An 18493-nucleotide genomic window follows, 5' to 3' on the forward strand; every position below is an offset into this window, starting at 1 on the left:
GAAGGCAAGTCGTGGAAATCATACCTATGCAGGGTAGCTCTAGATGTACAGAGCCTTGGCTTCAATCCTCTACCAGATGCATAGGAACCCCCCCAAAGGCCGCGCCACCGTCTTCGTACCGCCAATTTTTTGAAACTCGTATGCCATTTGCGTTTGGCATATTGATTTGCCTGGCCGATGTTTGCTCGTTCTCGTCATAATTACCAGATCGGCACCGGTCCGTGAGCCAAGGACAGGCAGGGTCCAGAGTACAATTATCGAAAGCCAAGCCTCATGAAGATGCGCTGGCAGGCTTCTCAACGCCACTCACTACCCCGTTCTGCACCGGAGGCTCAACCCGCTCCAGCGCCTCGGCTCCCTCCTCCTCCTCCTCGCCGCTCGACTCGGACCGGTCATCCTTCTTGATCCGGTAGACGAGGAACTTGTACATGCTGCGCAGCAGGCAGTAGAGCCAAAAGAGGTTGAGCGCCTGCAGGGACGCGAGCAGGGCAAAGGTGATTGCGTTTGAGATCCAGCACTTGTACTGCTGCGTCTCCCAGTCGAGCTCGTAGGGCCCGACGGTGCGGAACTCGGTGAGGACGGAGTAGAGGATGCGCAGGTTGATGTAGTGGCGGAGGTAGCACCAGACGAGGATGTTGCAGACGTAGACGGGGACGACGAGGGGGCTGTCGATGTAGTGGAGGGATTTGGAGAGCTTGGCCATGTATCAGTCAGTGTGTGTGTGTGTGTGTGTGTGTGTGTGTGTGTATGACGCCTATGATATGGCAAAATGAAAAATAAAGGGGGAGGTAGACAAAGACTTACAGCAAGAAAGACGTCGCTGATATCGTGGGTTATGTACACGGCTATGCCCATGTGCGTAAAATGAAAGCGATAGCTCAGCCCGATCAAGGCCAGCGTGACGACATGGTGCGCAACCAGCTCCTTGTAGTCCTTGCGCGGCTTCTCAAAGCCCAGCAGCATCACGATGCCCTGCTGCGCCCAGTACGCCGCCTGAAAGAGGTAGTAGAACTTGAAGCAGGCCTCGTGCGAGCGGTGCGGGAAGGCCTCGTACATGCCCGCCGTGCGAAAGTACCACACGGGGCTCCGGCTCATGACGTAGACGCCCGCCGGGCCCATGAGGCTGAAGTAGATGGCCGTGTACATCTGCTCGGCGAAGCGCTGCAGCTTGCCTCTGCTCTTGATGCCGTTGCGGCGGCCGAGCGGGATGAGCAGCTCCTGCATGAGGAACTCGCGCGAGAAGGACAGGACGACGGTGTAAAAGGCCACGAAGGCGAGGTCCCAGAGGCCCTTGCCATAGTGCGGCGGCAGCGACGAGTCGATGCTGCGGGCGACGAGGGGGTTCGGCTGGCGGTACGAGAGGAAGATGAAGTGGTGGACCGGGTTGGACTCGGCCGGGTGGACGGCGTAGGCGGCGCCAAAGGACAGGAGCAGCGCGAGGGGGACGGCCCAGGTGTTGCGGGCGGAGAAGCGGGCGAGGCGGCGGAGGAGCGAGCGGGCTTTGCGGCGCTTCTTGCGGTCGGACGAGAGGCGCGGGACGGGAGAGCTGCTGGTGGTGGTGATGTCGGGAGGGCCGGATAGCTGCTGCTGCTGCTGGGCGTGATGCTGGCGGCGGCGAGTGTTGGACGAGGCATTGGAGGAGCTCAGCAATGGGGCGGCGTCGAGCCGAGGCATTGCTGTGGTCGCGGGGGGGGGAGCCAAAAGGAGAGGATATGAACGTTTGGTGGGAGAGATCTCACGAGGGAAGGGAGAGTACATGTAAGAAGAGAAGAAGTTGGTTCGTTGGTGTTGTGGAATTATAGAAGCGGCAGCTCATCCGTGCTTCATCAACGACATCCGCTAGAGAGTGACTTGACGGATACTCGGAGCCTTCGGGCTCCATTGGGCTGTCAGGGGGGGTCCGAGCGGCTGAACAGGCGCTATAAGTGGTGGCAGCAGGGCGAGACGGCGCTGTGGAGGCGTTGGAGACAGGTACCGCCTTGGTAGCTTCGAATGCTTGGACAAGTGCCGGATCCGTGCTGACCGATGACGTCTGCTGGCATGAAGTAGGTAAACAATGGGGGACGGAGGCTCACGTAAGTCATTGGTATAAGAAGCAGAATGAGAGGCTTCCTCGAGGTTCAATGGCCACTTGTCAACCATCTTTGCAATGTTCACGTGTCAATTGTCGAGGTCAGGTACTCGTCCCTCCGTGAGAAAGCGAAACTGCCGTGACATGTGCTCTTGCAGTGCTCATTTCAGGTCCATCCCTGTCATTGGTGGGCTTCCCCATACTGCTTGGCTTGAGACGTCAACAAGGGTCCCCTGATACGGACTCCGCGGGCTGGACTGGAGCTCCATCAGGGGTGTTGAGAGCCTCATGTTGATAGTAGTAGTACTAGTATCTTGGCTATCCAGGAAGAATTGTCCAAGGTCTCGACGGGAAATTGCACTGAAAAGATTTCTCTTCCAGACATTGTCGGTGAAGAAGCGAGCCACTACCACCACCTACCTAGTAAATAGGTCGTCCTATGGACATGAATGTCAACCATCGCGTCAATATAGGTACATGCAGCCAGCATTGGTGCTAATAGTCAGCTCATATTGGTATCAGAAAACTATCAACTCCCCAAAATCACCAATGGCATCAAGAGCCAATCAGTATCGTATCCAGGCACAAAAGACCATATGCAAACCCATATCCACCGCCGCAGTCAAATGTCTTGCTCGTCAGCCTCAATCAAAATTCAGCAAATCAAGACCTCAGCCAATATACCCCTTCACTTCTTCCCCTTTTCCCCTTTCCCCCAATGTACATGTCAGTGACCGACATCAGTCCATGGCATCTCTCATCCAATCCGGCTCAGGAGCTCCTTATGCTCACTCTGCCCAGCAAGGTTGAGCCCGCTCGAGATGCCTCCCCTGACGAGCGACAGCCCACCGCCGCAGTCCCACGCCTTGACCGCGCCGCCCTCGGCCGAATCAGGCTCATACAGCAGGACCTTGTCCTCGGCGCTGGGTGTGCTGGCCTTGGGCTCGTAGATTGTGTTCCCCCAGACGTCAAAGTGTTCGTAGTCGGCAGGATTCAGGCCTTCCAGCTCACGCGGCAGATCTTCGCCTTCTTCCTCCTCCTCGTCTTCGCTGCGGACGTCGTCTGCGTTGTGGCCTCCGAGGACGCGGAGGGCGACTTGCAAGATGGAGTAGCCCCAAATGAGCATGAGACCCTCCAGAACGGCGAGGTAGGCGAAGAAGCCGTTGAGGATGCCGCTGCTGACGCAGACGATGCCCTGTGGCTGGCTGAACGGCTCGAGCATCCACGACCATCCCTCGGGCTGTGGGAGCGGACCCTGGAGGTCGGACATGGAGCCCCGGTAGCACGCGCGCGGGAGGATGCTTCGAGCGTCAAAGTAGACGCTGTAGAGAACCATGCTGAAGAAGACGTGGCGGGTGGCCAGCCAGACGGCGACGAAGAGGCCAAAGAGACAGTCGCAGACGCGGCTGTAGCCCAGGTAGCGGGCACACTTGGCAAGCTGCAGCAACAGGTCAGCTTCAATAATCTCCTTGTTTTCACAACGAGGGCTTCTGGCGACTCACTGGAAAGACAATGTCGACGACGTCCATGATAATCATGGTCACGTTGCCGACGCGCGTGAAATGGTACGAGTACGACGCGGCGACGAGGGCAATGGTGACGAGGTGATGCACCAGCATCATCCAGTGGTCCTTGCGCTGCTTCTCAATGAGCGAGACGAGAAGCTGCTGGATCCAAAACGCCCACTGCGTGAGGAAGTAGAATTTGACGGTGCCCGTGACTTCGCGGCTGGGCCAGTCGGTCCAAAGCTCGGCCATGTTGAGGTAATAGGGCGAATTATACCAGATGTACTGTTCACGTCAGTTCTCATTCCACTTGAATGCCGCAATTTAGAGAAGAGAAGAGACATACAATTCCAAAGGGCCAGAAGAAGGAGTAGTGGATGATGTTCCACGTCTGCTCGGCGAAGCGTTCCCTGTCACGCCTCTTCTCGATGCCGCAGCGCTTTGCCAGGGGACTGAGCACAAACGCCATGACGGCATGGCGGATACCGGTGAAGAAGACGATGAAGAAGAGGACAAAGTGAAAGTCGAAGCGTCCGATGGCGTAGAGGCCCGTGTCGGGGTTGTAGTGCGAGAGCTTGAAGTAGGGGCTCGTGTAGACGCGGGATCGGGGCATCATTAGGTGCGTGAGGAAGAGCAGGGCCACGAGGTTGAAGGCGATGGCTATTCTTGATGTCAGTACCGGTTTCCTCCATCACGGTTCCTTGCTAGCCGTGATAAAGAAGAGGGCTGAGAGGCACTCACGGCTTTGAAAGTCGACCAGCAGCTGCTTCACGCTGCGGCAGGGCATGGGCCGGCAGCTGTAGCGTTTGATGATGGCCTCGACGCTGTCGTCTCTGGGCATCTCGATGGGTTGGTTGACGGCTTTGGGGTCATATTCCATCTCCAGCACGTCGTTGGTATCGTTTGAGTTTCCAACAGCGTCGTCTGAGCACATGTCGCCCATTTTTTGATAGCCGATGATGGAAATGTCCACAAAATAGCGATAGATGTGATCTCGAGATGGAGCTTCAGGGAGAGGGATTTGTCAGAGATGGACGTTGAAGGCTGTCCTGGGATACGGACAACAAAGAAAAAATAGCGATGATGTTTGTTCAGTTCTCAGAGCGTGCTGAGTCTGCGGAGCTGAGCTTAACTTGGCAGAAAGGGATGTGAGCTTGATGAAAGAGGTTGAGATATCTCGAAAGGAAGCCCTCGTCTTCTTCAGATGTGTGATGTTGAAGAAAGAGAGGAAGAGGACTGGGAGAAAAAAAAATTGGCATTTGGTTATGGCTCCTGGCAGTTATTTGGTGGCAGCTGGCTTGCATTGTTTACATCGAGTCTTGTTTTGGCATATGGCTTGCCAGATCCACATCACCAGAGTGAATTGATCATGATGGGCATTAGGGCGAGTACAAGGAGACTAGGGCCAGGCCGAGAGCAGAAAGGGGTCTGGCTATGTTGAGGCCATAGGCCAGTTCCAGTCGATGATGGACATGTTGGGATCTGGTGTTGAGTCTATCTATGATATGGTTCCAGCCAGGTAGAAGAGGCTTGAGGCTAGGTGAAGTCGGGATCATGGAGAGGAGGGAGGCTTGTCCTCTATGTGGCATGGGTGACCAGCCTCGATATTCTCTTCACGTTCGTCCTGCATCTGTTCTCGTTCACCCACAGATTTGCAGTCTTCAACCATACAGTTCTCTGGCATACTGGTGACTTGATAGGATATTGGGTACCTAGATAACATACACCTAAGGTACACAAGCGTTCAATCATACGCACATATTCGTGTCTATTGACATACTAGAACATCGGACAGTAGAAAGTACACATCCATATCGTTCAACCATACGCACGTATTAGCGCCTCTTGAAGCGCCTATGCCGTGAATCATTGTGCGCTTTCTTCCTCTGCGGTGTCGGCGTTTCCCTGACTTGACGAAATCTAATGCTTGGTTGAACTTTTTGTTACGCTGTGGCGCGCTTGAGCTGAGTGCAGCCGGTGACTTATGGTAAGGCTCCTTTCCCGCGTTGCCGCTTCTTCCTAAAGTTCCCAAGACCAACCTAGGTACCCTATGCTGTCAAAGTGGTGGCTTTGTTTGCCCTAGAAAGCAATACGTAGAATTGGCAGTGTGTTGGCTTCGTCCTTTAGAACATTTGAATCTCAATCAAGCTACCTACTACCTATGCTGGCACAAGTTCCCTCTATCTAGATGCACCTGCGTCACAAGGTCATCAGTTGTGTACGTAGGTATTGAACGCATACAGGAATGGATCGCAACAATACAAACACAAACATCAAGAACAAAAGAAGTCTTCAACTCGCGGCTTTTCTTGTTCAGACTCTGTTCAGTTAGAGAACAACACATGCAGTATGAACTCACTCCTGTATCCCCCTTGAACCTGGCAATTAAGCTCCAGCCCCCGTTCAAAACTCAATCGCGCATCAAACAGATAGCACGCACTCTAAAGTAGCGGCCGGCAGACACTTGCTACTCTAAGGTAGTCTAGTATGTGACCAGTAAGCCACATATCAAGTCCGTTTTGACTCGTTTCCACAGCACTAGAAACGACGGTTCCCAGCGGCCCGACGCCTCGAATTGCGGCAGATGGAGATTTGGCGATCGACTAAATAAGGGGGGTAGATAACCTTTGGTTGTGTACCTATGTAAGTAGGTAGGTAATTGGTATGTTTGTGTGTAGGTAGGTACCTTATGTTTGTGGTCTGTGTCGTGTCCAGCCAAGACGGTCATATCATGCAATGGCAGCATCAGAATGGCATCCCCACCACCAACCCAGTCCTACGGTAATGGTGATGGTGATGGTGATGGTGATGGTGCTACCCGGCACAGATCACTCCCAGGTCTCCATCCGTTTAGGCATGCAAGTCATCGGCAAGCAGCACAAACCCTCGGCATCCCCAGAAACGAACCACCACCAACCCGCCTGGAGCTCGCCTGCAATCACCCGCAGCGGTTGGCAAACGCATCAACCCGCCCAAGCAAGCAAGCATCAAGCATCGAACTCGCCCGTACCTACAATTACCTACCTATGTAAGGTACTACTAGAACCCAACAAGGTAGAGCACCTAGCATCCCGCTCAGTAACACCCCTGGCATCAGCCCAGTCAGATGGCGCGGGGATTCTGGCCACATGTGCATGGAAAATGCCTTGGGCTCCAGCGGCTAAATCAATTATACTCTGATCCTTGTCGATGACACTGGGGCGGGCTTTTGATGCCCAGTCCTTTTGCGCTGGCGTCTGATCCTCTACTTTCCTTGTTGTCAGTGCAGCTGTGAGCGATGGGACGAGGTGGCATCTCGATAGCCATGGGAACATTGCACGCTCTTGTACTATCCATTTTGCTAAAGATTCTTGGCCGGGTCGTGCGAGTCCCTGCATCCCGTTGTGTTCCGTGCGACTCTGCTCGAAAGAAAGAACCAGTTTGGCTCTCTATCCGACTTGCACAAGCACTATTGACTTACATACTTGTTTATCCCTGTCGGTGATCTTGGTAATCCGAAAAACAATGACACATAGATACAGAAGCGCAGGCGGACAGTCTCGAGATAGAGAGAGGCGGGCAGCAAATCACGTCTCGTCGCTTGCGGGTTGCCGCCCAAGCAAAATCAACTGGCCCGGATCCCTCCCGCTTCTCCCCCAGAATCTCCAACAGCTGCTGCCGCCAGCCACAGCCGCACCAGATCTGTGTGTCCTGCCAACTCCAAGGTATCCTTGTTTACCTTATGTTCTCTCCTCTCCTCTCCTCTCTTTTCTACGTACCGCATCTCGTGCAGCCAAGAGCAATCCGCCGCATCCCCTCACTTTGTGCTGACCAGAGACCACCTCCACCACCAAGTCCCGTAACCCGCCAATATCATCACCAATATTACACTCAACCCACGCACAGACAAACCCCATTAACTCTTCCCCCCCTCCCCCCTTGCACTGGACTCATGCCTGTCATTCTTCTTCCTCTTCTTCTTCTGTTGCCGTTCCCTGCCATTCACCCACTCGTGCCGGCAAAAAGCTCCGCATCGCACGTGGGAAAGCGAGCTGCCCGCCATTTTGCTCTTGGCAGCTGATTTCGAACTGCCCCGTCACGTCAAGTCTCTCTCCGCCTTAGGTTGTCTTTGCCTGTGCTCTCACTGCAGTCAACTTTGTGTTTTATTTGATTTCATTCTTCAGCTCTGCTCTCCGCTGCGCTTCGTCACTGGCATCGTTCAGCCCTCGTTTTCTGGATAGCGGTGCGACGGCACGATTGGCCTTATCTCCTGCTGCTGCTGCTGCTGCTTCTTCTTCTTCTTCCGCATCCTTCTTGTTCATCTTGGTCTCTCCCACGTCTTTCTGTGCTTTCTCGAGCTCTTCTTGCTACCTGCTCTAGCTCTGCGTCACATCCATATGACCCTCGTCAGCCTCAGTCTGCCTTGTCTCCAGCTCTCAGCTTCAGCTCTCGGCTTCTTGCTCTCCTCTGCGCAATCCTCACCCACAACACGCAGCAGCCGGCCATGACGCGGAGCTGCTGCCCCAGCTTCTACGGCATCGTCCAGATCGTGGCCCGCACAGCCGCCTGGATGACGAGCGTGACGACGCTCGTGATTCTCGCCTTCATCATCAACCAATGGCCTGACAAGGGCGGCGCCATTGCAGCCGGCCTCGTTGGCGTGAGTCTCTCTCTCTATTTCTCTCTTTTGACCTCTCTTCTCTATTCCTACACACATGATGACCCTGGCCGTGTCTTCCTCCACTGGTCATCACCAAAACCAAAACCTGATCTGATGCTGTGCCCGCAGTCCGCCATCGCCATCCTCAACGACTCGTGGATCGTCGTCGCCAACATCGACCGCGCCCTTGGCTTCCAGCAGCTCTCGCCCGCCCGCGCACTGCTGCACGACCTCTTCTCCCTCGCCGTCTCCCTCGGCGGCATCGTCATGATCATCTTCTCGCGCTACTCGGACGCGGCCGACGGCTTTGCCGCGCTCGACAGCGACTCGGCGCCCCAGGTCACGGCCGCCGCGGGCCAGACGGACGTCATTAGCAGGGAGGGCTTTTCGCAGGTCCGCATGATGGCCATTGCGGTCTGGCTGCTCACTGCTGTTGTGTGAGTCTGGTCCATGATATGATTCTCCTCTCTCTCTCTCTCTCTCTCTCTCTCTCTCTCTCTCTCTCTCTCTCTCTCTCTCTCTCTCTCTCTCTCTCTCTCTCTCTGGTGAAAGATTTGGCATGATGGCTAACGTGCAGAGTTGCAGCGTGTGGCGATTCATCTTCATCATCTGGGGTGGCTTCGAGTGCCTCTACGAGTTTCGGCTGATTCATGCGCGACCTCGGCGACGACAACAAGACATGGTCCAGGTCTGAGGACGGCCTTGATGGCCAGGGCACCAAAGAGGAATGGGGGGAGGGGGCAATTTTGCATTTACTGGCGTTTTCCGGTTGCCATCTATCGGAGTTTGGTGGAAGGACTCCACAGGGTGTTTAACAGGCAAGGGTGACGGATTTAAAGCATGTTTGCATTTGGCAGCGGCTGGGAATATACCCTCTTGTGATTTGGCAGCGACAAGGATGGATGGATAGTATCAAGGTGCATGGCAAGGTGATAGCAACAATTCATGACAGCGCAAGTGGGAGCTGTCGACGTATCGTGTGATTTGCTCAACATCCAGGAAACAATTGACTCAACATCTATCAATCTATAGAGTGACAAACAAGGCATAGGTATTTACCAAAAAAAAAAAAAAAACAATTCACGCCCGCCTCGCAGCCTTGACCCGGCTGCTATTCATGAAATAGTACAACGGCAAAAACAGAAGCGAGCAAACCACCGTCACCCCCGTGCTGTACAGCTGCCACAGAAACACCAGCAGCGGCCCCAGGTACGGCACCACAAAGGCCACAAAGTCGTTTGTCTGGTACAGGTCCTCCTGGCTGGCAATGTAGTATCGCAGCCTCTCCTGGCCGGGCCCCGCGAGGGCGGACGAGACGGCGGACCGGCCGTCTGCCGCGGTGTACTTTGGCGGCGGCGACAGCTGGCCTGGTTCGGAGGAGGAGCCCTGGACGAGGCGCAGGACGGAGAGGAGCTTGACGCGGGAGGAGTGCAGCGGGATGAACCAGATGGAGAAGGTCTGGCGGATGGAGACGTAGAGGGTGTTGTTGTGGTGGTCGAAGACTGTGGGAGAAGAGAGAGAGAGAGAGAGAGAGATTCTAGGTTAGGCTGATGTGTTTCTTGACTTGGTAGATGATGCATGTTTTGGAAGGAGTACATAGGGCTCTACACCGCTCATTGCAGCAGGTGAGATTCTTTTCTTCTTTTTTTTTTTTTTTCTTCTTCTTCTTCTTTTTAGGGGGGAATAGTGACGAGAGGCAAGAGAGAGATGGGGGGGGGACAGACATACCGGATGAATCGACGGTGAGGCTGATTTTCGGACTCAGCGTGCGGTACCAGCGGTAGATGCCCAGGATGAGCCAGCGCGAGTCGAGGTCCCTCGCGAGCGGGACGGCGCCGCGCGAGATGGAGGGCACGCGGCAAAAGGGGTGGATGAAGGACGCGTTGGAGAGGAAGTATGTGTTGAGCGTGTCTTGCTGCTGCTGGGGGGTTCCTTTGGTGAGGGCGTTGATGACGCCGGCGATTTCTTGGACTGTTGTGATGAGGTGCCGGTGTTAGACTGGGGATTATGCTGATGCTGATGGTGATGGTGAGGATGAAGAGGATGAGGCGTGTGTAATTACCTGGATTTTCCATTGTGTTTTGGTGGTGTCAATTGGTGAGTTGTGGGATGATTAGAATGAAATGAGATGAGAGAGGTGATGAGATGATGAGATGATGGATGGAAAGAGGGTGAGATTGACTGCTACTAAGAGGTCATTGTTTCATTTGTCGGTCGGTTGCTGGTGTTGTTCAGGGATTCCCCTTCGGCTAGCTTGGAAACCTGGGACGCAATCACATGCAAAAAAAGAAAAAGAGCAGGGGAAAATCATCGTCAACCCTCGTTTCCAGATACGGATCAATGCGTTCATCCATGTGGGGAGCTTCCAACGCTCCCGTCCGTGACGTCACCATCACGAGCCATTAACCCGTGAAATAAACAGCTATAAGACCGATATCAGACCATGATTCAATGCTCAATTCTTTTTTTAAATTTGATAAACCTCAATTCATAGGGGGTTCTGTGAGTTGAGAACAGACGCAATACCCTCGCAATGGCTCAACAACGCTCGGGGCTCGTGAACCCCCTGTTTCACCCGCTGCTGTTCGTGTACCAGCTGCTGCAATGGGTCATCGACAGACTCCTCTCGCCCAAGCCGCCGCGGAGAGTCGACGAGCTGACGAGGCCCAAGATTGGCATCATCGGGGCTGGTCTCACGGGGGTGTCCGCGGCGGCGCATTGCGTTGGGCATGGCTTTGACGTGACTATTTTCGAGGCCGGGTCGAGGGACAATCTGGGGGGCATCTGGAGTGTAAGTCTCGGCCATTCTCACAAACTCGCCCTACTCATCATCACCTTCTTGTCAATGACATGAAACCTACTTCAATCTCATTTAAAAAATTAGAAAAAAAAAATTAAAAATTATTGGCATCAAAGTCACTAACAACTCCCTCCTCCTCCTTGCAGAGAGTCAACGACACGTCCGGCCTGCAAATCCACAGCATCATGTACCGCTTCCACCCCTCCGTCCAGTGGCAGGGCGGCTACCCCAACCGCAAGCAAATCGTGGCTCAGATCGAACAGCTCTGGAAGCGCTACAACCTCGACAAGAAGACCAAGTTTGGCGTCAAGGTCAAGGGCGTCAAGCAGGACGACCAGACGCGCTGGATCGTCAACAACGACCCTTCGCTCGGCCGCTTCGACGGGCTGATTGTCGCCATTGGGACCTGCGGCGAGCCCAAGATGCCGCACATCCCGGGTATGGACAGGTTCAAGGGGGAGATTTACCACTCCAGTGACCTGACTGGGTAAGCAAGCAAAGAATCATGATGATACACACATGACTTCGATATGTAACAAAAGGTGAGAGAGAGCTACTTATATACTGACAACCTTTTGCAGAAAAGACGCAAAGGACAAGCACATTGCCATCATCGGCGGCGGCGCCTCCGCCGTCGAGGCCCTCGAGTTCGCCTTCTCCGCCGGCGCCTCCAAGGTGTCCATCCTGTCGCGCTCCGACAAGTGGATCATCCCGCGCAACGTGCTCGTCGACACGCTGCTCAGCCTCAACATCTTTGGCCAGGAGACGCTGCTGTCCTTCGTCCCCGAGTTCCTGCTGCGCAAGCTCTTCTACCGCGACCTCGAGGACCTCGCGCCGTCCCACGACAAGGGCCTCTTCATGAGCACGCCCATGGTCAACTCGGCCGTCATGGACAAGCTGCGAGAGGGCCGCGCGGAGTGGATCAGGGGCGACATCCAGGGCTTCACGAGCCGCGGCGTAAAGGTCAACCGCCGCTCCAGGGGCGTTCCCAAGGGCGGCCCCGGCCACGAGGAGCTCGTCAAGGCCGACATGGTCGTCATGGCCACGGGCTTCAAGCGGCCCTCGCTGGCCATGCTGCCCGACGACTGCTTCGAGGAGCCCTACGGCCCGCCCAACTGGTACCTGCAGACGTTCCCCCCGGCGCACCCGTCCGTGTCGGCCATCAACGCGACGTTTGTCGAGGCCATTGGCACCGTCGGCAACTGGCACATTGGCATCTACACGCGCATCCTGCTCATGTTCCTCGTCGACCCCCTGACGCGGCCGAGCCGCTGGTGGATGGAGCGCTGGATCGACATGACGCGCACGCTCAAGCGCTTCAGTCCCACGGGCGCCTTTGACTTCTTCACCTATCTCGAGCTGGTCTGGTGGTTTGTGTTTTGCGTGGCGTTCAATCCCTTTCGCTGGAAGTGGGCGCTCTTTGTGTTTTTCGGCGTCGGCATTGGGCTGCCGGACGTCGTGGTCAGGACGGAGAAGCAGTTTGTCAATGGCGAGGGATACAAGAACCGGGACCAGGGGGTCAGCTTTTAGTGTTGATGAGAAAGGGGGCATAGTGTACAAGTACGAAGAGAGGATATGACAATCAGTATGATGGGGGATATAAAAGGTGTAGATTCAAGCGTCTCTCACGACTTCTCATATATATAGAATGCAAACAGAATACAAGTACTCAGTCCATCACCAACCAAGCACCTTCTAAACTGCCCTCCCCAACTAGGAAAAGAGACTGTTGAGAATCTTTTCAAATCCATTCCTAGAGAAATCGTCAACATTGTATACCTACTAGATACTGAAATGAGTTGTGAGTTGACATACCGTGGCGGAGTGGGGATGTAATTGTTCTGATACTCTTCAATCTCAGCAACGTCCTTTAACAAATCAACCTCCTCGGGCTTTCGAATCTTTGTCTTGCGCACAATCTTGTATCCAAAGTACAGTACCGGATAGACAAAGATCATGGCATACCTGCACATCACACACACACACACAAAAGTCAGCATCAACAACCCCATCTCCACCCATATACACAGGCACATCACCAAAAGAAACTCGCAGGTCATACTCACGAGAATAGGAAATCGGCCACGTTCCAATACCCAGGCAACGGCAAAAACACGGTATACCCGCCCACAAACGCCATGACAAACGTCCAGACGAGGGCATACCACGCGGCATACGGCATGAACCACGCCTTGTACGGCAAGCTATCGCGACTGATGCCCTGCGCCTTGAGCGCCCTGTGGAAGCACAGGTACGAGACGCAGACGGCGCAAAAGTTGATGAGCTGCGAGGCCGTCACCAGCGACACGAACCAGTTGAGCACGACGGCCGAGTTGGACGACAGCTGCAGAAACGACAGCAGCGCAAAGAGCAGCACGAAGCCGACGCAGAAGACGGGCACGCCGGCCTTTGTGCAGCGCGTCAGGAACCGCGGCGCCTTGCCCTCGAGCGCCAGGCCGTAGAGCGACCGCGAGGCGCAGTAGACGTACGAGTTGCCCGCGGAAAAGGCGGCCGTCAGCACCGCCGCGTTGACAATGTGCGGCAGCACCCTGATGCCCAGGCGGTTCATGGCCACGACGTACGGCGACGCGGCCGCGCCCGGCTTGGAGTCGGCAAACGCCGCCTTGAGCTCCGGGTCGTCGTACGGCACCAGGATCCCGACGCACAGCGAGCCGAGGATGAAGAAGGCCGTCAGCCGGTAGAAGACGGCGTTGTACGCCCGCGGCATCACCACGCGCGGGTTCTCCGCCTCGCCCGCCGCCATCGACACGTAGTCGGGCCCGGCAATGGTAAAGGCCGCCTGGATGAGGCACTGCAGGAAGCCCAGCCAGCGGCCCAGGTCGCCCTCGTAGTACAGCTCCGCAAAGGAGCCCGGCTGCTTCCAGAAGCGGAAGCCGAAGCGGTCGTGATGCGGGTTCCCGCCGAGCATGACGACGACGGTAAACACAATGAGGCCGACGATGAGGACCACCTTGCCGATGGCCGCCCAGAACTCGGTCTCGCCGTACCACTTCACGGCCAGCACGTTGATGAGGGCGTACAGCACAATGACAATGGCAATCAGGGCGGCCGTGGGGATCGCGTCCGTCCAGTAGCGGATGATGAAGTTGCACGCCGTCACTTCAAAGGGCACCAGCGCGGCCTCGAAGACGAAGAAGTTCCAGCCCGTGGCAAAGCCAAAGGCCTCGTCGACGTAGCGGCCTGCAAAGCGGATAAAGGGGGACGAGACGGGCAGGTAGGTGACCATTTCGGCCATGCAGAGCGTCACCGCCAGCACGACGGTGCACCAGAAGCTGAAGGCGATGAAGAGGCTGCCGGGGCCGCCGTTGAGCAGGCCTTTTCCGATTTGGACCTACGTGGTGCAGTTCATTAGCATGGATTCAATCATAATCATACTGTTGTTTGGTTTGTTTGATACGAGGGTGAGGAGAGACGGAGAGAGAGAGAGAGAGAGGACTTACATAAAGGACAGTGCCAATGGTGCCTCCAATGCCAATCAGCTGAATGTGTCTGGCCTTGAGCTGCCGGTGCGTCGTGTTCCGCTTCGAGTCGCCCGAGGACATGGAAATGCGAATCCCATCCAGAGACTCTGTTCGATCCGCCGTGATTCCGCCCTTGTCGTTGCCAGAGTAGGCCGGAGGCTCAGCGGGAGCGGCCATGGCTGCAGACGTATCGTGATTCAAAACTCGTTTTCGACACGACTAGATAAAAAAAAACAATCGGCCGTACCGCCAGTGACTCGGCGTATAAAAAGGAGAGAGCTTCGATTTCCCCAGAGCTCTCAATGCCCAGAGAAGAGGAGATGGTAAACGGTGTTCAGAGAGCAGTTGGAGAAACCGCGTCACCACCAAGAGAGAGAGTACAGAGAGAAAGAGAGCGGCGTGTGTAATGCCGCGCTTTTTCCCCCGGACTCTTTCAGCGGATGGACTTGAGAAGAAGAGAGAAGAACTCGACTACGAATTCCATTCGTCGCGACGGTTTTTTCTTCTCCTATTTGTTTCCCTCTATGAGTCGTGGTAGCAAAGCAGCTACAGAGATTCTTTGTCAGTTTGAGCAGTGATTGAAAGACGCAAATATAGACGCAAGTTCTCGCACGAGATCGAGTAAACAAGGCACGAAGAACAAGGAAAGGCGAGAGAGAGAGAGAGAGAGAGAGAGAGAGAGAGAATGAGAGTGAGACACAGCGCCGGCTGTGTGTTTATTTATTATCCACTTTGGACCTCGATTTCTCCTAGAGCCGAGCCGAACTGCCTTGGACAAGGTATTAGTTGCATGTATCTAGCCTCTGCGGGTCTCTTGTCATGGGCCGAGCAAAAGGGCCTTGAGATGGTACAGACAAGAACCAGCAAACAGAAACAGGAGTCATCTTTGTTCTAGGCACTCTTGGCTTCTTCTGCATTCGGCCTGGAGGCCGTTCGTCCGTCAAGTCATAGCCTCTTCTGGCTGGAATTTTGTGAGACATGGAGAGCAGTCTTTTTATTTGTCCAGCTTTGTACCTACTATATGGAGGAAGATCTAGATCATCATCGTCCCCCCGCAATGCCAATTCCGGCCTCTTTGCGGTCACCAGTGAGAGCAGAGCCATTTCCAGCTCCCACTGGTCCTCCAGCTTTACAATTCTGACTCGAGCATCAAAAAAAAGAAAAGCCCATTGAGAGAATAAAAAACGACAACCGGGGGGAAGGGAAAATCCCAGGCTAATGCAACCCCCCAACCTCTACTAGCCGCCCCCCCCCTCATGAAGTTGGGGTGCCCCCAGAGCCACCGAAAAGCGTGGGGTTTTTCATACTAGAGAGCCATGACATGAAGTCAGGATGCCAAAGTAACATGCCATGGATGCAACCAGGGCCAGCGACTAAGGCTCTAATGCAATTTGCCTAAAAAGTATTTAGCCTGGCTGAAAAGTTAAAAAACAAGTCAACCTTGCCTAATTAAGAAGGGATTATTAGCATAAAGTCGCGCATAAGAATCTAAATGCCTTAACCCTTAATTACAAGGTATTAAGCTAGCTAAGGCTATATAAATGCTTATAAGAGGGATAGATACTAAGACTCTTTAATTAATTCTACTAATAGCAGGGGGTAGTAACTAAAAACTTTTTAGCTTTTAAAAGGCTTAGTTATATTTAGCTGCCTACTTTTTTAGTTCTGCAGAGATATTATTATAGTTATAAATTAGGTTATTAGTATAGCTAATAATAAGGTATTAGCTAATATTATCCTAGCTTATAAATATTAAAGGCAGTATTATTAAAACCTTTAAAAAGCTGCTATACTATTAGCTATTAAATATATCCTTAAAGAAGAAAAGTAATTACAGTAATAAAGGCCAGCCTACTTAAAAGCAGTTAATACTAAGCTTAATAAGGCAGATAAGGCAGATAAAGATAATAAGGATCCCTATTAGCTAATAATTACAGCATTATAAAAGCTATATAATAAGCTTTTTTAAAGATTAAAAAAGAGATTTAAAGAACTATTTTATATAAAAAAGGCTATATTTTAGGCCTTCTGCAGTTAGCTAAGTTATAATATTAATATATTAAAAAGTTAAAAGCAATCCTTATAGCAGAAGGTTATAATATTCTTATAAATATATATATTTAGTAAAACCTAAAGGAATACTACATATTACTTTAAAATATATTAGTTAATAGTATTTTAAATTATATAAAAGCTACTAAATCCTATATAGCAGTTATATATAGTATTTATAATATAGCTACTGCTAATATATATCTCTCTTAAAATTATAATAAATTTAAAGGCTAAGGGCTTTAAGGGCATAATTAAGGCTATTAACAGCATATATATTCCTGCCTTTATCTTAAAAGTAAATTAATAATAATTCTATTTAAGGAAAAATAATATTATACAGAATATACTTATAGCTATTACCTTAAATAGCCTATTCTGCTATATACTAGTAGAAGGTAAAGGATCTTTTTATAATACCACTCTTTTACTATAAGCTATAACTTAAAGCCTAAAGGTGCTATAAAAAAAATACTATCTTACTAATACTAGCTTCTATATAAAATAAGGCATTATACTGCCTTATATTAAATTACGTTATTATCTTAATAACTAGGGAGATGCTAGTTAGTAGCCTTATAATAGTTATAAGCTATTTAACTTATAGCATGCCTTACTAAAGACTATAATTAAGTATATTTTTAGCTGCTGTAAAAGGAAATAGAAGATTATATATACTAGCGCTTTAGAATATAACTTTATAAACTAATGCCTTTTTATATATACTATTATAAGGCTATATAATTTTATAGTATTAAGAAGAAAGACTTTAAGTAAGAGCTACTATAAATATCTTAAAGCCTTATTATAAAAAGAATAATTAGCTATTACTAAAGCAGGGGAAATAGCTAATTTTATTATACCTTAGTTAGCACCTTATAGGTTAAGGGAATATATAGCTAAGGAATATTAGTTAAGTTACTAGTAATATCTTAATAATAGTAATAAAGATTACTTCTTTAATAATAAGGGTTAAAGCCAGGGCTTTAAGGACTATAGAGATAGTAGTAGTAATAGCAGCAGCCTAGGATTAGACCTTATTAATAATAATAAAGGCAATAATAATAAATTTAATAATAAATTTAATAATAAATTTAATAATAAAAATAATAAAGATAATAAAAATAAGAAGGAGGGAGATACTAAGGGATAGGGCTAGAAATAAGTGTAAATATAGCTTTAATAAAGTAAATTAATGCTAGACAGCAGCTAAAATAATAATAGCCTTTTAAGCAGTGTTTTTTTCTTATTATAAAGCTATTTATAATTATTATAAAATAAAGCTAAATTCTAGCTTAGGTTTACTACTAGCTATGCCTCCTTAACCTTATCTAATAGTAATAAATTCTATATTAATAAGTTTATTAAATCTTTATATATTTAACAGACTAGCTTAATTAAATATTCTATGCCTTTATTACTAGTAAAGTTAAGATAATCTTTTATAGTAATTTTAAATACTTTAGCGCTAATAGGTAATAGCTTATATATAATAATATATATTACCTTAGCTGCCTTAGCATTATATAAATTAATTAACACTACTATAAGCTTATAAATAGCTTTTACTAATAATAACCCTTCTTAAGCTAGTAACCTTTTTTTCTTCTACTTCCTTATACCTATTATAACCTTAGGCGCTGTAAATAATAATCTAGGCATTAGTAATACTATCTATAGTATTAAAGGCATTCTTAGCTATAATAAAGTTAAACGCCTATATAATAAAGGCGCTGGTTATAGCATTAAGGCTATAGGCTGCAGCGCTAGCGGCTATATTACTAAAATAACCTTATCCTTATCCTTATCCTCTATTACAATCTCTACTACTACTATCTCTCTTACTAATACTAATACTTTTAATAATGCATCTGCTAGCTTATTTACTAGTGCCTCTTAATCTTTAGCTATATTTTTAAGTGTATTCCTAACTTCTTTTATAAA

At 50.7% G+C, this 18493-nt stretch overlaps 6 protein-coding genes across 6 annotated transcripts; 2 read left to right on the forward strand and 4 right to left on the reverse strand.

Moving 5' to 3' along the window:
* Positions 1-22: 22 nt before the first annotated feature.
* Positions 23-1674, reverse strand: TRIREDRAFT_81097 (uncharacterized protein; the record flags this gene model as incomplete). Its single annotated transcript, XM_006968324.1, has 2 exons — positions 23-694; positions 805-1674. The coding sequence occupies 2 exons, from the start codon at positions 1672-1674 to the stop codon at positions 272-274; spliced, it is 1293 nt and encodes a 430-aa protein (XP_006968386.1). The 3' UTR covers positions 23-271.
* Positions 1675-2828: 1154 nt separating this feature from the next.
* TRIREDRAFT_67707 (uncharacterized protein) lies at positions 2829-4246 on the reverse strand (the record flags this gene model as incomplete). Its single annotated transcript, XM_006968325.1, has 4 exons — positions 2829-2951; positions 3039-3509; positions 3574-3861; positions 3923-4246. Coding segments are annotated over 4 exons (1206 nt in total), but the record flags the coding sequence as incomplete, so codon positions are not given.
* A 3813-nt stretch (positions 4247-8059) lies between these two features.
* Positions 8060-8909, forward strand: TRIREDRAFT_110810 (uncharacterized protein; the record flags this gene model as incomplete). The annotated part of the gene is made up of 2 exons (XM_006968262.1): positions 8060-8652; positions 8801-8909. The coding sequence occupies 2 exons, from the start codon at positions 8060-8062 to the stop codon at positions 8907-8909; spliced, it is 702 nt and encodes a 233-aa protein (XP_006968324.1).
* Positions 8910-9295: 386 nt separating this feature from the next.
* TRIREDRAFT_110811 (uncharacterized protein) lies at positions 9296-10290 on the reverse strand (the record flags this gene model as incomplete). Its single annotated transcript, XM_006968326.1, has 3 exons — positions 9296-9717; positions 9944-10186; positions 10278-10290. 3 exons carry the CDS (start codon positions 10288-10290, stop codon positions 9296-9298), a joined length of 678 nt encoding a protein of 225 aa, XP_006968388.1.
* A 450-nt stretch (positions 10291-10740) lies between these two features.
* Positions 10741-12697, forward strand: TRIREDRAFT_81102 (uncharacterized protein). The gene is made up of 3 exons (XM_006968263.1): positions 10741-11006; positions 11162-11502; positions 11597-12697. Exons 1-3 carry the CDS (start codon positions 10749-10751, stop codon positions 12543-12545), a joined length of 1548 nt encoding a protein of 515 aa, XP_006968325.1. The 5' UTR covers positions 10741-10748; the 3' UTR covers positions 12546-12697.
* A 31-nt stretch (positions 12698-12728) lies between these two features.
* TRIREDRAFT_110813 (amino acid transporter) lies at positions 12729-14578 on the reverse strand (the record flags this gene model as incomplete). The annotated part of the gene is made up of 4 exons (XM_006968327.1): positions 12729-12768; positions 12831-12980; positions 13082-14367; positions 14477-14578. The coding sequence occupies 4 exons, from the start codon at positions 14576-14578 to the stop codon at positions 12729-12731; spliced, it is 1578 nt and encodes a 525-aa protein (XP_006968389.1).
* Positions 14579-18493: the final 3915 nt, after the last annotated feature.

The sequence above is a fragment of the Trichoderma reesei genome, assembly GCF_000167675.1.
Source record: "Trichoderma reesei QM6a unplaced genomic scaffold TRIREscaffold_22, whole genome shotgun sequence".
Taxonomy (NCBI): Eukaryota; Fungi; Ascomycota; class Sordariomycetes; order Hypocreales; family Hypocreaceae; genus Trichoderma; species Trichoderma reesei.